Source organism: Dryobates pubescens, chromosome 3 (assembly GCF_014839835.1).
Source record: "Dryobates pubescens isolate bDryPub1 chromosome 3, bDryPub1.pri, whole genome shotgun sequence".
In the NCBI taxonomy this organism is placed as follows: domain Eukaryota; kingdom Metazoa; phylum Chordata; class Aves; order Piciformes; family Picidae; genus Dryobates; species Dryobates pubescens.
The window spans coordinates 2,140,691-2,156,954 of NC_071614.1; the positions used below are offsets into that span (position 1 = coordinate 2,140,691).

The 16,264-nt window shown below is 49.8% G+C and overlaps 1 protein-coding gene across 2 annotated transcripts in view; it reads right to left on the reverse strand.

Moving 5' to 3' along the window:
* NKAIN3 (sodium/potassium transporting ATPase interacting 3) overlaps window positions 1-16,264 on the reverse strand; it is a 154,900-nt gene that overhangs the window by 64,466 nt on the left and 74,170 nt on the right. For both annotated transcript variants that reach the window (XM_054180192.1, XM_054180190.1), the window contains exons 2-3: window positions 11,053-11,190; window positions 5,962-6,042 (exon numbers count right to left, since the gene is read on the reverse strand). In XM_054180192.1, coding sequence (XP_054036167.1) covers window positions 5,962-6,042; window positions 11,053-11,190 — 219 coding nt within the window. The remainder of the gene's footprint in view (window positions 1-5,961; window positions 6,043-11,052; window positions 11,191-16,264) is intronic.

Genomic DNA, 16,264 nt, shown 5'->3' on the forward strand with positions numbered 1-16,264 from the left:
TTGGAATGTGCTGCCCAGGGAGGTGGTGGAGTCACCAACCTTGGATGTGTTTAAAGGTGGTTTGGATGTGGTGCTTGGGGATATGGTTTAGGGGTGAACCCTGTAGAGTAGGGATCTGGGTTGGAGTTGGTGATCCTGGGGGTCTGTTCCAGCCTGAATGTTTCTGTGATCTTGAAGGGAGGTTGTAGCCAGGTGGAGGCTGGTCTCTTCTCCAAGGCAATCAGAGGTGGAAGGAGAGGACACAGCCTCAAGCTGTGCAGGGAAAAGTTTAGGCTTGATCTTAGAAAGAAGTTGTACAGAGATAGAGAGACTGCCCATTGGAATGGGCTGCCCAGGGGTGTGGGGCCAGCATCCCTGGAGGTGTTTAAGAAGGGACTGGATGAGGCACTTAGTGCCATGGTCTGGTTGATCAGTTAGGGTTGGGTGATAGGTTGGACTTGATGATCTTGGAGGTCTCTTCCAACCTGGCTGATTCTGTGTGATTTTGGAAACATGTTGCTGTGTTTCTGAGATGCAAAGTGTCAGCAGAGCCCTGTGCACCAGAATAGAATTGGAACAGAATAGAATGAGAATTGGAATAGAACTGGAATAGAATAGAATTAACCAGGTTGGAAAAGACCTTTGAGATCAAGTCCAACCTATCACCCAGCACCATCTGATCAACCGAACCATGGCACCAAGGGCCTCATCCAGGCTCTTCCTAAACACCTCCAGGGATGGTGACTCCACCACCTCCCTGGGCAGCAAGTGAAACAAGTGCAGCACAGGAATGGCTCTAAAGATCACCTCTAATTTCCCTGGCAAGCACTCATTTGCACGCTCCCCTCCAGCCCCCACCGGCGGTGGGATGCCTGCGGTGCCCTCCCGTTAGCCCAGCAGCAACGCGGCTCAGCCTCAGCGCCCAGGAGCCCTTCAGGAAACTTTATAACCTCATTCCAAACTCTGGCTGTCAGTTAACAGCTTTTCAGAATGACAGTTTAAATCAAGCAAATGTCAGATGTGGAGAGGAACCCAGGTCTCATCTTGTCTGCAAATTGCTGCCTGTGGTTTCCAGAAGCACAGCAAATTGCCGGCGATTTACAGCTGAGGCTGGCTGCAAGGAGAAGTTGACTTCTGCACGTTTAACAAAGCAGACTTAAATTATTCATGCTTATCATTCAATGTTTGGGCAATTTTGAGAGCCATTGATTTCAGGAACCTGTAGTCTGCCTTTTTTTTCCCCCTCCTTTTTTTTCCCCCCTTTTCACTAGATAAATATAAATCTTAAAGCTTCTGCTTCACGAATGTAAGGCTGGGAGTCCAGCCTGGTCCCAAAGATCTATAGCACATTTTAGGACTCAATCATCAAGCACATAAGTGAGCAGGCTTTCCTTCAAGCACCAGATGAAAACAATGCTGTCAGGCTGCCTGGTACTGCAGGTAGCTCAGGGCTCCTGATCCTAGAATCAACCAAGTTGGAAAAGACCTCAGAGATCATCCAGTCCAACCTATCACCCAACACCTCATGACAGCTAAACCATGGCTCCAAGTGCCACATCCAATCTCTTCATGAACACCTCCAGGGATGGTGACTCCACCACCTCCCTGGGCAGCACATTCCAGTGGCCAATCTCTCTCTCTATGAAGAATTTCTTCCTCACCTCCAGCCTAAACCTCCCCTGGCACAGCTTGAGACTGTGTCCTCTTGTTCAGGTGCTGGGTGCCTGGGAAAAGAGACCAACCCCCACCTGGCTACAACCACCCTTCAGGTAGTTGTAGAGAGCAAAAAGGTCTCCCCTGAGCCTCCTCTTCTCCAGGCTAAACAACCCCAGCTCCCTCAGCCTCTCCTCATAGGGCTGTGCTCCAGACCTCTCCCCAGCCTCATTGCCCTTCTCAGAAGAGATTAAAGATTTGGGGCTTTTTTTTGGCCTGGAGGAGGCTCCAGGGGGACCCTCTGGGGGCCTTTCAGTGCTTGAAGGCTTTTTTTCAGATGACTTTTTAGCAGGGCCTGTTGTGACAGGACAAGGGGTGAGGGTCTGAAACCTAAAGAGGGAATTCAGACTGGAGAGAAGGGAGAATGTTTCACAGTGAGGGTGGTGAGACCCTGGCCCAGGTTGCCCAGAGAGGTGGGGGATGCCCCATCCTTGGAACTATCCCAGGTCAGGTTGTCTGGAGCTCTGAGCAACCTGCTCTAGCTGATGTCCCTGCTGACTGCAGGAGGGTTGGATTAGAAGACCTTTGAAGGTCCCTTCCAACCCAACCCAATCTGTGAGTCCATGAAATTCATTCCACAGGGATGGTTTGCTGCAGGAGATGGCTGCCCTTAGACGTTCCAGGCAGTGCTGTAACACCTAGAGCTGCCTGGAAGACAAAAACCAGCAGCACAAAGCCAAGAACTTTGAAACATAAACAACATTTCCCCCAAATGAAATCCTTGTTTGTTAGTTGTCTTTCCCCCCCCCTCCTATAAATGTTTTTTACACCAACAGCCCAGACAGGAGCAGCTGGAAAACCTGTAGGTACTGAAAGCTGGAATGCTCTGGTTCAGCCTCAGTGCAATGTGTGGTGGTTAAGCAATATCTTCTCTCAGTGCCCCTCAGAAGCTCCTGGGTTCCTTTTCACCTCCAGTCAAACCTGACTCAAGCAACCACTCAATGAATTGCCAAAATAATGCATTAAGGCAAGTGGAAAGAGAAGGAGAAGGGAGTGATAATCCTGTTGGAAAGGCAGAACACAACCCTGTCAGCTGTTAAATCACACTCATTTGACACACCAATTTGTTTCACTCTTGGCAAAACACTTCAGTACAGGAGCACATTTCTGTTTCCACACTAATGAAGGGACTCACAACACAAGTACTAAATTAAAAGACAAAGCATGCCAGAAAGATTATTTATGACACCACTCGTGGGCTTGGTGATGTGATGGAGCAGGACAAACTGCAATGAATTATTCCTTGCCAGGTTACAGATGCTAAAAGGAAACACATTGTGCAGTCTCAGTCACACAGAGTGCATTGGGTTGGAAGGGACACTCAAAGGTCGTCTTGGGCGAGCCCCCTGCACTCAGCAGGGACATCTCCAGCTAGAGCAGGCTGCCCAGGGACACATCAAGTCTGACTTTGTCTCCAGGGACGAGGCTTTAACCACCTCCCTGGGCAGCCTGTGCCAGAGTCTCACCACCCTCACTGTGCAGAACTTCCTCCTGCTGTCCAGCCTAGAGCTGCCCTGCTCCAGTTTCAAACCATTGCCCCTCCTCCCATCACCACAATCCCTTCTAAACACCCCCCCCCCCCATTATTCCCTTTCCTGGACTAAAAAGCCCCAATTCTCTCAGTCTTTCCTCACAAGAGCAATGTTTTGGTCCCCTCATCATCATCTACTTGTAGGATACTTTCATATGTGAAGGATCTTTGCAGCTCATCACCAGCTCATTCCCAAAACACACAGGGGGCAGACCTAAACCAGACAAAAACTACCAAGGAGCACAAACTAAAAAGGGCTTGTTAGGAAGTTTGGCTTTTCCCCAGAAGAACTCTTTAAGCCTGGCTGTGCCAGTGCTTGCAGGGTATGTAAACAGTGCCTCCATGCCTACGAGATCTAACAGCCAGCTCCTGTGCAAAGACAGAAGGAAGATACCCTGAAGCAAAGCACAGCTGCAACTCAGGGCAGACAGGAAGCAGATGAAACCAGTCCCCAAACAGCAGGAATCACTCTGAAGTCAAACGCTGTACAAGTGTATTGGAGATACAGATCTGGTGCAAATAGGTTTCTTCACAGCTGGACATGTGCATGGGTTGGGGTTTTTTCCCTTCCCCTTGCTGAATGCAGTCTTTTATCCAACAGCCTGCCTTTGAAGTGGCAAAAAGAAGCAGCACTTAGGAATGTCTTAGGAATGGGGAAAGGAATAAAACCCCCACAAGATAGACAAGGTGAGATGGCTCCTGTCAAGAGACTGAGTTGCGGGAGAGGGTCCAGAGTGGGGCAGGAGAGGGGCAGGAGAGGGTCTGGAGAAGGGCAGCAGAGGATCTGGAGAGGGGCAGCAGAGGGTCCAGAGAAGGGTAGGAAAGGGTCTGGAGAGGGTCTGGAGAGAAGCAAGAGAGGGTCTGGAGAGGGGGAGGAGAGGGTCTGGAGAAGGGCAGCAGAGGATCCGGAGAGGGGCAGCAGAGGGTCCAGAGAAGGGCAGGAGAGGGTCTGGAGAGGGGCAGCAGAGGGTCTGGAGAATGGTAGCAGAGGGTCCAGAGAAGGGCAGGAGAGGGTCCAGAGAAGGGCAGCAGAGGGTCCGGAGAGGGTCTGGAGAAGGGCAGCAGAGGATCTGGGGAGAGGCAGGAGAGGGTCCAGAGAAGGGCTGGAGAGGGGCAGGAGAGGGTCTGGGGAAGGGCAGGAGAGGGTCTGGGGAAGGGCAGGAGAGGGTCCAGAGAAGGGCAGGAGAGGGTCTGGGGAAGGGCAAGGAAGCTGGTGGATAGCCTAGAGAACAGGGCTGGTGGGGAGCAGGGGAGAGCTGAGGTTGTTCTCCCCCTGAAAAGGAAAAATCTCTTCCAAAACAACAAATCCAAGAACTCCTTGCAGCCCAGCCCCAGTCACACCCCGGGCTGTATCCAAAGCACTGTGCCCAGGAGCTTGAGGGAGGTGGTTCCAGCCCTCTGCCTTGCTCTGGTGAGACCTCACCTGGAGAACCACGTCCAGCTCTGGAGCCATCAGCACAGGAAGGACATGGCCCTGATGGAGAGGATCCAGGGGAGAGCATGAAAATGATCAGGGGGCTGGAGCAGCTCTGCTATGAGGACAGGCTGAGGGAGCTGGGGCTGTTCAGCCTGGAGAAGAGGAGGCTCCAGGGAGACCTTAGAGCTGCCTTCCAATACATGAAGGGATCCTCCGGGGAGGAGGCATCCACAGCCTCCCTGGGCAGCCTGTGCCAGTGTCTCACCACCCTTGTACTGAAGAACTTCTTCCTAATCTCCAGTCTAAATCTCCTCTCCTCAAGCTTCAATCCATTCCCTTTCATCCCATCACTCCAAGCCCTTCTCAAAAATCCCTCCCCAGCTTTCCTGGAGCCCCCTTCAGGTACTGGAAGGCTGCTCTAAGGTCTCACCCAGACCCTTCCCTTCTCTAGCCTGAACAGCCCAAGGTCTCCCAGCCCATCCCCACAGGGGAGGTTCTCCAGCCCTGTGATCATCTTCATGGCCTCTTCCAGACCCTCTCCACACTGCCCACCCTACTGTGGGCATTCTGTGCCTGGAATCACTGAAGTATGACTGTGGCAAAGAGAGATCAATATCTTCTGTGTCTAACAAGAGGATAACCCCCAGCAGGTGCTGTGTGGAACTGACTGCAGACACAATGCCAAACACAGCCTGCAAGTGCTGCCTGGTGCACACACATGACACGTGTCTCAACCCTTCCAGCCAACATCTCCTCTCTAATCAGAGCTCTGAAGAAGGAATTGGTGACCTACATGGAAATGAAAGTGTTACTCTTTGGCATTCTTTCTGGGTTGTTTTGGTTGGTTGGGGTTTTTTTTTGCTTATAAAGAAAGAACATTCTCACCATCAGCCCAATTTGCTCAACATTAACCTCCTTGGTCACTTTCCTGAGCTGCTTGGAAGGCAGACTCAGAAATTCAGAGAAGGTTTCAATATGCACTTGAAAAGCACCCAACCCCAGATGAACACTGCCTGCTTTGCAGCTGCCAACCCCAGCCTCAATTCTCCCACTGAACATCCTCCCCCCTTCCCACCCCCCCAGATGGTGCTTCAGAAGGCAGCTGTAATTCAGGCTCATTGCAGTTAGGTGCTTCAAACCCATGGCTGTTGACTGTCAGACAAGCTCAAAACCTCCAGTTCCCCATTGGAGGGGAGCTCTGAAGATCAAATTGTGTGTTCAAACACCACCATCCTCCCTTTGTGCTTCCAGCCATCTAAAATCTGAGAGCCCTGCTGTTAGAACACCCTCCCCTCAGCCTGAAGAAGGAGAAGTGACCTACCTTAGAAAGTCCTCCTACTTCCAAATAGAAGCAGATAATGAAAACATTCCAGGTGACCCACAGGGCAGTCCACACCGTGTACTAAACACAGAGCAGGGAGAAAGCAGAGGGGGGAGGGAGAGGGGGGAAAAAAAAGACAAGAAAAATCAAATGTGAAGATGAAAAGGCTTTATGCTGAGCAGATCAATAATAGAAACCCTCTCCAACAAGCATTGTTCTTCTGGGAGCAGACAATTGCAGAGGGCTCAGCAAAGGAAATCTCCCTGCAGAAGTCCCCCCAAGAAATGGTAGGAAATGAAAAATTCAGTGTTTGCTGCTGCTCTGAAGTCATCCTAATGAAACAGATTCATCCCTTGCACTTTGGGACTGTCCTGTGGATGCCTCTAGTGTCCAAAGCACTGACTCAAACTCTGGCTTAGCCCCATCAGTGAAGGTTCCAGATTAGCACAGTCCTCTAAATAAGCAAAGAGCTTATTGTGTGAATAGTATGAAGAAGTAAACCCCACCAAACAAACCAGAGGAGCTACTCATCTGAGGGTTTGGGTTTTGCAAGCAATCCATCTCAGAATCTCCTCTCTGCCCCTTCTGCCTTCTATCCTGATCCCTGCGTTCATGAATCCAGCTCCTCAATCCAGTTCCCATCTGCCATGGAGTCCAGGCTGGGACTTGCTCAGTGCCTGCCCCCTGCAGCAGTGCTGCCAGTGGTGCCCTGGTTGCCACCAGGGCTGGGGTTCCACACTGGTTTGTGTCTCTCTGTCTCTATTCCATAGTATTGTTCCTTCCACCTCAGCTGGGTTAGTTTCTTTCCCACCCCAGCAGCCTCTCTCCCTTCTTCCCTTTCTTTTCCCTTTGGGAAGGCAGAGGGGTTCCTGGAGAGCCTCTGGCACTCCTCTGGCGGCCAGCCCAGCCCTGACCCTTGGCAGATGCTTTACTATACTCAGCACAGCTCATCACCCTAAGCTACAACGCTCTGGATCCTGTTTCCATTGCATGGCTGCCACCAGCTTGGCTGTCCTGGGCACTTTTGGGGCCATGTGGTTACATCTTCACTGATTAGTTCTATATAATTTTTCAGCTGTAAGAAATTTACTCTCCCCATTGGAAAGCAGCTCTTTGGACAAGCAGGTTGCAGGGCTGTTTGGGGTTTTTTTCTCCCTAGTACAGTGTCAGAGGCATTTAAGAAAGGCTGGAGACAGAAGGCTCAGGGAAGACCTTATTGCTGTCTACAGCTACCTGAAGGGAGGCTGTGGCCAGAAGGGGATTGGTCTCTTCTCCCAGGCACCCAGCACCAGAACAAAAGGACATAGTCTCAAGCTGTGCCAGGGGAAGTTTAGGTTGGAGGTGAGGAGAAAGTTCTTCCCAGAGAGAGCTGTTAGCCATTGGAATGTGCTGCCCAGGGAGGTGGTGGAGTCACCATCCCTGGAGGTGTTCAAGAGGGGATTGGTTGTGGCACTTGGTGCCATGGTTTAGTAGCCATGAGGTGTTGGGTGACAGGTTGGACTTGATGATCTTTGAGGTCTTTTCCAACCTTGATTCTATGATTCTAAGAAAGGTTTTAAAAGAGCCAAAGCAAGGAAGCAAACTTAGGCAGTGCCTGAGTTCTGCTGATTTGTGGCATCCTCATCCCTCTACTTTGTGGCTGCGCAATACACTGCAAACATGAAATCATCCCAGCTCTATTTTTATTTCAAGAGGCCCTACCTCCCTCAGCACACTTTGTGAAGAGCTAACTCAATACCTCCTTCCTCTTTGTCACTCAGGCCCAGCTCTGAGGACAGAATCTTAATTTCCTCCTGGGGTTTTGTGAGATGCTCCTCGCTGTAGTGTGTGAGAGCTGCACAAACATTGCCTCATTTATTTTATGGTATAAGGGAATGGTGCAGAATGCAAATGATGTTCTGATACAGGCAGGGAGTGCACCCAGAGCTATTCACACACTGTAGGCACCCAGCTCCAGGTGCTTAAGGCTTGGGTTTTCAGAGCACTTGGTGTGCTTCATAAGCTCCCTGTGGCTGAGGATCCAGCACTTGTGCAACTCAGGCCACGAGGTGTCAAGACATGAACTCAGAATGCAAGAGGAAAACAAAGCACCTGAGAAGTTTGGGTTAAGTGGCTTCATGTCAAGAAGTGTTTTGGTGGTTGAGAGCAGAGATAAAACCCAGACACAGGCTTCACAACAGAAGAAATCCTTTTGTTCTCACTCCCACCTGCCTCATTCTTCCCATCTCTTCTGTCTCCTGCAAACCAAGTTTCTATTCCACAGCCACTGTCACCAGAACCCCCCAAGGTGTGCCCCTTCTGCTGTAGCTGAGCTGCCCCTGAGCCAGCTGGGACTGCATCCCTGCAGGTTAAAGCTGCAAACACAGGAAAGGATCACATTAAGTGCCTGGGAGGGCACTTCAGGACATGGTGGTGGTGGTGTGAACGTTGGACTTGATGATCTTAGAGGTCATTTCCAACCTTAATAATTCAGTGACTCTATGTGGAGAGAGTAATCCCAAACCTTAGAGGTTAAAGCATAGAATCATAGAATCAGTCAGGGCTGGAAGGGACCACAAGGATCATCTAGTTCCACCCCCCCTGCCATGTCTAGTAAATTATTGTCCACAGCGTTGCTTTGGTTGGAAATGACCTTTAAGATCATCAAGTCCAACCATTCTCTAACTCTGCCAAGGCTGGGGGCAAACCATGGCCTTCTGCACCTCATCTCTATGTCTTTTAAACCCCTCCAGGGATGGGGGTTCCACCACCTCCCTGGGCAGCCTGTTCTAGCCTTTGAGAGCCCTTGCAGGGAAGAAGCTTGTTCCAGTGTCCAACCTAAACTTCCCATGGGGCAGCTTGAGTTTTGTGTCTGCATGACACATGCATGAATCATGTGTGAAGGACTCTGCAGAGCCTTGCTTCTGCTTTTGGGGTTCAAGCAAGCAGGTTGCACACAGTGCCTGCATCTCTATTAGGGACTGGAATCAATTGAGGCAAGGAAAGCATTTTCTATTCCCTCTATTTAATGGCATTATTTTCACCTCTCACTGTTCATTAAGACATTTACATTGGGCTTTGGGCCAGGTTTGTGCAGTTCTAGCTCCATGACTCATCCTTCAGAAGGCTTTTGAAGTCCTGCATCAAGAAGCAGGAGGAAGGGGAACCCCCTCAGCTTTAACAAGAATCCTCTCATCATCTTTAATCGATTTTAGCAGCTTGGAAATCTTGCTGGTGAGAGCAAGTCCTGCTAAGAAAGGGAAAGCATGAAAGGGGAAATGGATCAGAGCAGAGCTGTGGAGCTGGGTGAGGCTGTGTTGCAGAGGAGGCAGGACTGACACTTGGCTGAGTTTCCTCCTTTGCCAAAGTTTTAAATGAGCTAATAGGAGAAAATTAGAAACCAGCTCTGCACTTCCCCCCTCCCCCTCTTTTTTAATGCCCCCTGGGGACTTTGCACTGATTTAATTCAGCCAGGAAAATATTCAAGGTCTGGAAACAGCACATCTGTGTAGTGACAGGACAAATGGTTCACCCCCAAAAAAGGGGGGGAAAAAAGGATCCAAATTACTAATGAATACAAAACCTATTAGAAATAATTGTTGTGCTTAAGCTAATTAGGACACTTGGGGTGAATGCTGTTGCTCCCCCCTTCTCTCTGTGTTTCCTGAGGATTTTTACCTCTGAGCAAGTGGAATTCCAGATTTAGTTCAGAATCCCCATCACTACAGCCCTGTGGCTGAAGGAGTGCAGACAGGGAACATGAGCCATGACCTTTACCTACTTGGAATGACAACTGGATTCAGCAGAGAAGCTTTCTGACTCAGGCACTGCCTGGCAGCTCCTAGAGCTTGGGGCATTTTTCTGGTAGGAAGCTCTCAGATCAAACTTTAGATCACTCAGACTATGATGCAAACCTCATTTCTTATTCAGACTTTTAATCTACAATGGCCAAACCTGTGCTGCCCTCAGAGAGATGACTGCAGCCTAGGCAGTCATTAAGTGCTAGAGATGAACTAACCAGCCTGGGCTCAATGACAGTGGGAGAGTTGAAGCATCCCTCTGCTTTGGTGTCACCCAGCTTCTCTCACAGCCCTCCCTGGCTGTGGATACCCGCACCAAAAGCCTGCTCAGCTGTGCCTGCAGAGCCAGTTTTGTATGTGACTGCAGTATTCAGAGGTCATGGAATGCTTTGGGCTGGAAAGGACCTCAGAGATCTACTCCAACCTTCCCACCATGGGCAGGGAAGCTTCTCAGCTAGACTCAGCTGCTCAAGGCTTCATCCAGCCTGGTCTTGAACACCCCCATGGAGGAGGCAGCCACAGCCTCCCTGGGCAACCTATTCAATAATCCCAGCAGTCCTTAAATTGCAAAAGACACATGGAGACCCCAGGGGAGGTTCAGGCTGGATGTGAGGAAGAAATTCTTCCCAGCAAGAGAGATTGGCCATTGGGATGTGCTGCCCAGGGGGGTGGTGGAGTCACCATCCCTGGAGGTGTTTAGGAAGAGCCTGGCTGAGGCACTTGGTGCCATGGTTGAGTTGATTAGATGGTGCTGGGGGATAGGTTGGACTTGATGATCTCAAAGGTCTTTTCCAACCTGGTAAATTCAATTCAATTCAATTCAATTCAATTCAATTCAATTCAATTCAATTCAATTCAATTCAATTCCATTCCATTCCATTCAATTCCATTCAATTCCATTCCATTCCTATTCCTATTCCATTCTATTCCTATTCCTATTTCTATTCCATTCCATTCCATCCCTATTTCTATTCCTATTCCATTCCATTCCTATTCCTATTTCTATTCCATTCTATTCCTATTCCTATTTCTATTCCATTCCATTCCATCCCTATTCCTACTTCTATTCCTATTCCATTCTATTCCTATTCCTATTCCATTCCATTCCATTCCATTCCATTCCTATTCCTATTTCTATTCCTATTCCATTCTATTCCTATTCCTATTCCTATTCCTATTCCTATTCCATTCCATTCCATTCCAAAGTCCCTACAGGAATACCATCTGGAGTTGTGAAGCCAAGACAATTGTGCTTTGCAATATTGACCATGAAAAAGAAGAAGAAGAGGAGCAGACAACAAATGAGACTTACCACGACTATGTAGCGAGGTCTAAACTGGATGGTCCCAAACAAACCCAAGATGACAACTATTATTTGTAGGAAGTTGCCAAGGATAGGAGCCCACTGGAAGCCCAGGAAGTCAAAGATCTGTCTCTCTAACGCTGCCAGCTGCAAGAAAACACAGAAACAGCCACTTCTTACTTACAGCTGAGAGAGGGCACTTGGCAGATCGTTCTCTGCACCACCAGGTTTCACTGGAGACAAAGCCCAGCAGAGTTCTGAGACTGTGGTTCCTTTGGGTGCAGCCTTTGTCAGCATGGGAGCTGCAGGCCAGCACGTCCCCTGTGGAGTAAACCCCCCCCTGTAAATGCTCAGGTCCTGCCTCACTTCAAAACACCTCCCAGAAGCTCTCTGAGTGATGAGAGACCACAGCAGAGTTCCAAAGTCAACTGTCCACAATGAGTGCTAAGAACTCAATTTGCTCTTCTGCCAGAAACTCCATGGATAACAGCCAGGTTCATATTCAATGGAAAAGCTTTTCTAGGTGACACACTCCCTTGAGATGCATAAACTTGATCTGTGTCCATAGCAGCAGGAGTCTCTGCATCAAGAACAAAGAGATTTCCAGTGGAACAGATCGTTTCAGAGGAGACCTGGAAGTGGCTTGATACAGACAGAAAACCACAAAACAGAAGGTTAGCAAGACCTGCAAATATCTCAGCAAATATCTCTCCCTTCTTCCCTCTTCCACAGAATCATAGAACTGTTTGGGTTGGAAAAGCCCTCTGAGATCATCCAGTCCAACCCCACCATGGCCATTACACCCTGTCCCCGAGTGCCACGGCCACAGCTTTCTGGAACCCCTCCAGGGATGGGGACTCCACCACCTCCCTGGGCAGCCTGTGCCAGTCCCTGACCACTCCTGAAGCAAAGAAATCTTTCTTAATCTCCAACCTAATCCTCCCCTGGCAGGATTTCAGGCCATTTCCCCTCCTTCTATCACCTGACACTAGGGAAAAGAGACCAACCCCCACCTCACTCCAACTTTCAGGGAGCTGTAGAGGGCAACGAGGTCTCTCCTCAGCCTCCTCTTCTCCAGGCTAAGCAACCCCACTTCCCTCAGCTGCTCCTCACCAGCCCTGCTCTCCAGACCCTTCCCCAGCTTTGTTGCCTTTTGTTGCCTGCTGCCCCTTTTCCTACCACCCCCTTGCAGGGTGGTTATGCCGCTGGAGTAGAGAAGACCTTGGATCAAGGTCATTTTGAGCAGCTGCCACACTTGACTTCAACCCTCTCTTCACATCCCAGCACTCTTAGCCATGTTATTTCCTTTTTTCTTGACAGCTGTTCCACTGAGAACACAGGTTTGCAAAACCTTGGGGCAAAGGCACAGTGCTCACATCAGCTTTTCCCATTGTTTTGGAGAAAATGCACTTTCTAATTTAAGGGGAAAGAAAACCTATAAATAACAAAGAGCTGGCAAAGAAGTCTGGGTACAGCCTCAGTGCTGGCTACAGCCTCAGTGCTGGCTACAGCCTCAGTGCTGGGTACAGCCTCAGTGCTGCGTACAGCCTCAGTGCTGGGTACAGCCTCAGTGCTGGGTACAGCCTCAGTGTTGGGTACAACCTCAGTGCTGGGTATAACCTCAGTGCTGGGTACAACCTCAGTGCTGGGTACAGCCTCAGTGCTGGGTACAACCTCAGTGCTGGGTACAACCTCAGTGCTGGGTACAGCCTCAGTGCTGGGTACAACCTCAGTGCTGGGTACAGCCTCAGTGCTGGGTACAGCCTCAGTGTTGGGTACAACCTCAGTGCTGGGTACAGCCTCAGTGCTGGCTACAGCCTCAGTGCTGGGTACAGCCTCAGTGCTGGGTACAACCTCAGTGCTGGGTACAGCCTCAGTGCTGGGTACAGCCTCAGTGCTGGGTATAACCTCAGTGCTGGGTACAACCTCAGTGCTGGGTACAGCCTCAGTGCTGGGTACAGCCTCAGTGCTGGGTACAACCTCAGTGCTGGGTACAGCCTCAGTGCTGGGTACAGCCTCAGTGCTGGAGAGAAAAACATTGACTCAGAAATGCTGAAATCCAGAGCTCCTGTCAGAAAACTGAAGGTGAGGCAAGAAACAATCGTGTCAGGGGAGGGTTGGGTTGGAGATTAGGAACAGTTCCTTTGCTGCAGGAGTGGTCAGGGACTGGCACAGGCTGCCCAGGGAGGTGGTGGAGTCCCCATCCCTGAAGGCTGTTCAAGAAAGCTGTGGCCATGGCACCTGGGGACAGGGTTTAGTGGCCATGGTGGTCTTCCAGAAGGCTTCTTCATGGCAAGAGTGGTTAAGCCCTGGAATGACCTGAAAGCTCTCTTCCAACCAAAACCCATTCTGTGATTGTCTAACAGCTCCATAAATACATTTGTAAGATTATGTGGCATGAAGGTTGCTGAGCTGCAGGGGAAGGCTCTGAACAAACCACTAAATGCTGGTAGTGAGCTCAGCTGTGTGGAGCAAGAGAGAAACCTTTTGCTTTCTGACAAGAAATTGTCAAAGGGGGGAGAGGAATAAAAAAAGAGAACTAAATCCCAGATGATCTAACATGAAAAGAGCCTTTGCAGTGCTGGTCAGATCAAGAGGTAATTGGCTGTCACTTGAGTAGCTGCAAGGCTGGCTAAAATATAATGCTAAATAAATAAATATATATACTGAAAGAGCTCAGTGAAAGAGAAGTGGCCAAGGTTAGTGAAGGCCAAGGCATAGAAGCACAGAACAGAGGGGCAGGTAAGGAAAAAGGCTCTTCTGCAGGGATTCTGTGCTGCCTCTCAGCAGTGAATGGCATTCAAATGTTCAGCTCCTATGGAAATCGCTCAGAGCTTGGGAATGGTTTTCCCTTCCTTCTGCTAAGTGCTGTGGTGAATGAGTTCATTGGAGGAGGAGAGCACAAACCACTGCAGAAGACACCATGCAGGGGGCATCAGATTGTAGCAAAAGCCCTGTGAGGAGAGGCTGAGGGAGCTGGGGTTGCTCCGCCTGGAGAAGAGGAGGCTCAGGGCAGACCTTATTGCTCTCTCCAACTCCCTGAAGGGAGGTTGCAGCCAGGTAGGGGTTGGTCTCTTCTCTTCTCCCAGGCAAGCAGCACCAGAACAAGAGGACACAGTCTCAAGCTGTGCCAGGAGAGGTTTAGGCTGGATGTTAGGAAGAAATTCTTCCCAGCAAGAGAGATTGGCCATGGGAATGTGCTGCCCAGGGAGGTGGTGGAGTCCCCATCCCTGGAGGTGTTTAAAAACAGCCTGGCTGAGGCACTCGGTGCCATGGTTTAGTTGATCAGATGGTGTTGGGTGGTAGGTTGGACTGGATGATCTCAAAGGCCTTTTCCAACCTGGGTAATTCTGTATTCTGTAAAACTAATCCAAAGTGTTTTTTTTCTGAGAACAAATACAGCCCAAACCTGGCACTCCTCAATACTTCACCAGCAGGTTCACAGTGGGAAGACTGTGGAGAGAAAAATCTCATGCCAGCTATCCCTGTGAATATCAGCAACCACAGCAGGGGGGCACAGGCTGATGCAGCCAGTGGGTTGCAGTCACTGCAGGGTTACTTATTCCAGCTCCATCTCCCCCAGTGAGAGACAGCTGTTTGCTGCAGGACCAAGCAATCTGCCTGTGCCAGGGGAGTTTGCAGAGCCCAGGGAAGTCATTCTGTAATCTCTGTTCTTATCACTGCTGGAATAAGCACAAAGACAAGGCCAGGCTGCCTTATCTGATGCTGTGGCAAGGAATGAGAAATGTTCCTTATCTTGCAGGAGCTCCTGAAAATCCACTGTCAGAAGAGAAGTTCCTTTAACCCAGCAATTCACAGATGGGAGCAGTGTGGAGGAAGCTGATACAGAAGAAAACTACTCCAGTTCTCCATCAGGCATGTCCCCACCACCACTGATGGCTTCAGCCTTGGAGCCAGTGGCTCCAGACATGGGGGAGGCTTGCAGCAGCTTCTCACAGAAGCCAGCCCTTGTAGCTCCAACTACCAAAACCTTGCCACACAGACCCAGCACAGCAGAGTGGAGATGAAGGCATCTACTGGTGAGGCTGCACCTCAAACACTGGGGTCAGGTTTGGGCCCCTCCCTACAGAAAAGACACTGAAGGGCTGGAGCAGGTCCAGAGAAGGGCAAAGGGTCTGGAGAACAGAGCTGGTGAGGAGCAGCTGAAGGAGCCTGGGGTGATTAGCCAAGAGAAGGAGGCTGAGGGGAGACCTCATTGCTCTCTACAGCTCCCTGAAAGGAGGCTGCAGTGAGGTGGGGGTTGGGCTCTTCCCCCTAGTATCAGGTGATGGAAGGAGAGGAAATGGTCTAAAATTGTGCCAGGGGAGGCTTAGGTTGGAGATGAGGAACAATTTCTTTGCTGCAGGAGTGGTCAGGGGTTTGGCACAGGCTGCCCAGGGAGGTGGTGGAGTCCCCATCCCTGGAGGTGTTCCAGAAACCAGGGGCCTTGGCACTTGGGGCCATGGTTTGATGGCCATGGTGGGGTTGGGTTGCTGTTGGATTGGGTGATCTTAAAGGACTTTCCCAGCAGAACAATTCCCTGATTAGCTGTGTCCTGCTCTGCAGTGCACAGCTGTGTAGCCAGGTCCAGAATCCTCCTTCTCTCCCTTTTTCTTTACAGCCAAGGCAAATTCATTTCTTCAGGTGAGGAATGGGTAGGAATAATAGGGCATGGATAATGTAACAGAAATGTATGTCCTCAGGTATGCCTTTAATCTCCATTTGGACTCTCAAATGATCCAACTTATGCTACATTTTCTCTCAATGTTAAACTCAAGATCCTGCTTCTGCATTCACAGTGTATAGCCTAAAGTGCCTTGTGCTTTCCAAAATGTGCTGCTTCTGATAAGCTCTTTGTATCACCCACTGAAAAGAAAAGAAAAGAACTCAATTCACAGCTCTAACAATTTCTCCAAGCTCCACTGTAAATTAAAACTGTCACTTTGTATTGAAAGCTTTGGGAGCACACAAGGAACCAGTGCCTCTCTCTCTGCTATTTTTTTCCCTCCACATCTTATGTCTCTGTCTCATTTTAAGCATTTCTCTGGGAACAGAGATCCTCCAGCTTGCTTTCAGCAAGGGCTTATGCCTGTTTCATGCACAGGATTACACAAGAAAGCCAAAATACCAGTGGCACCTCAGGGAAAGGTGCTGAGTCTGTCTACTGGGAACACTGAGTGTGGTTTTTACTGGGTGCCAGGTTTGTGTGTCATAGAAGCAA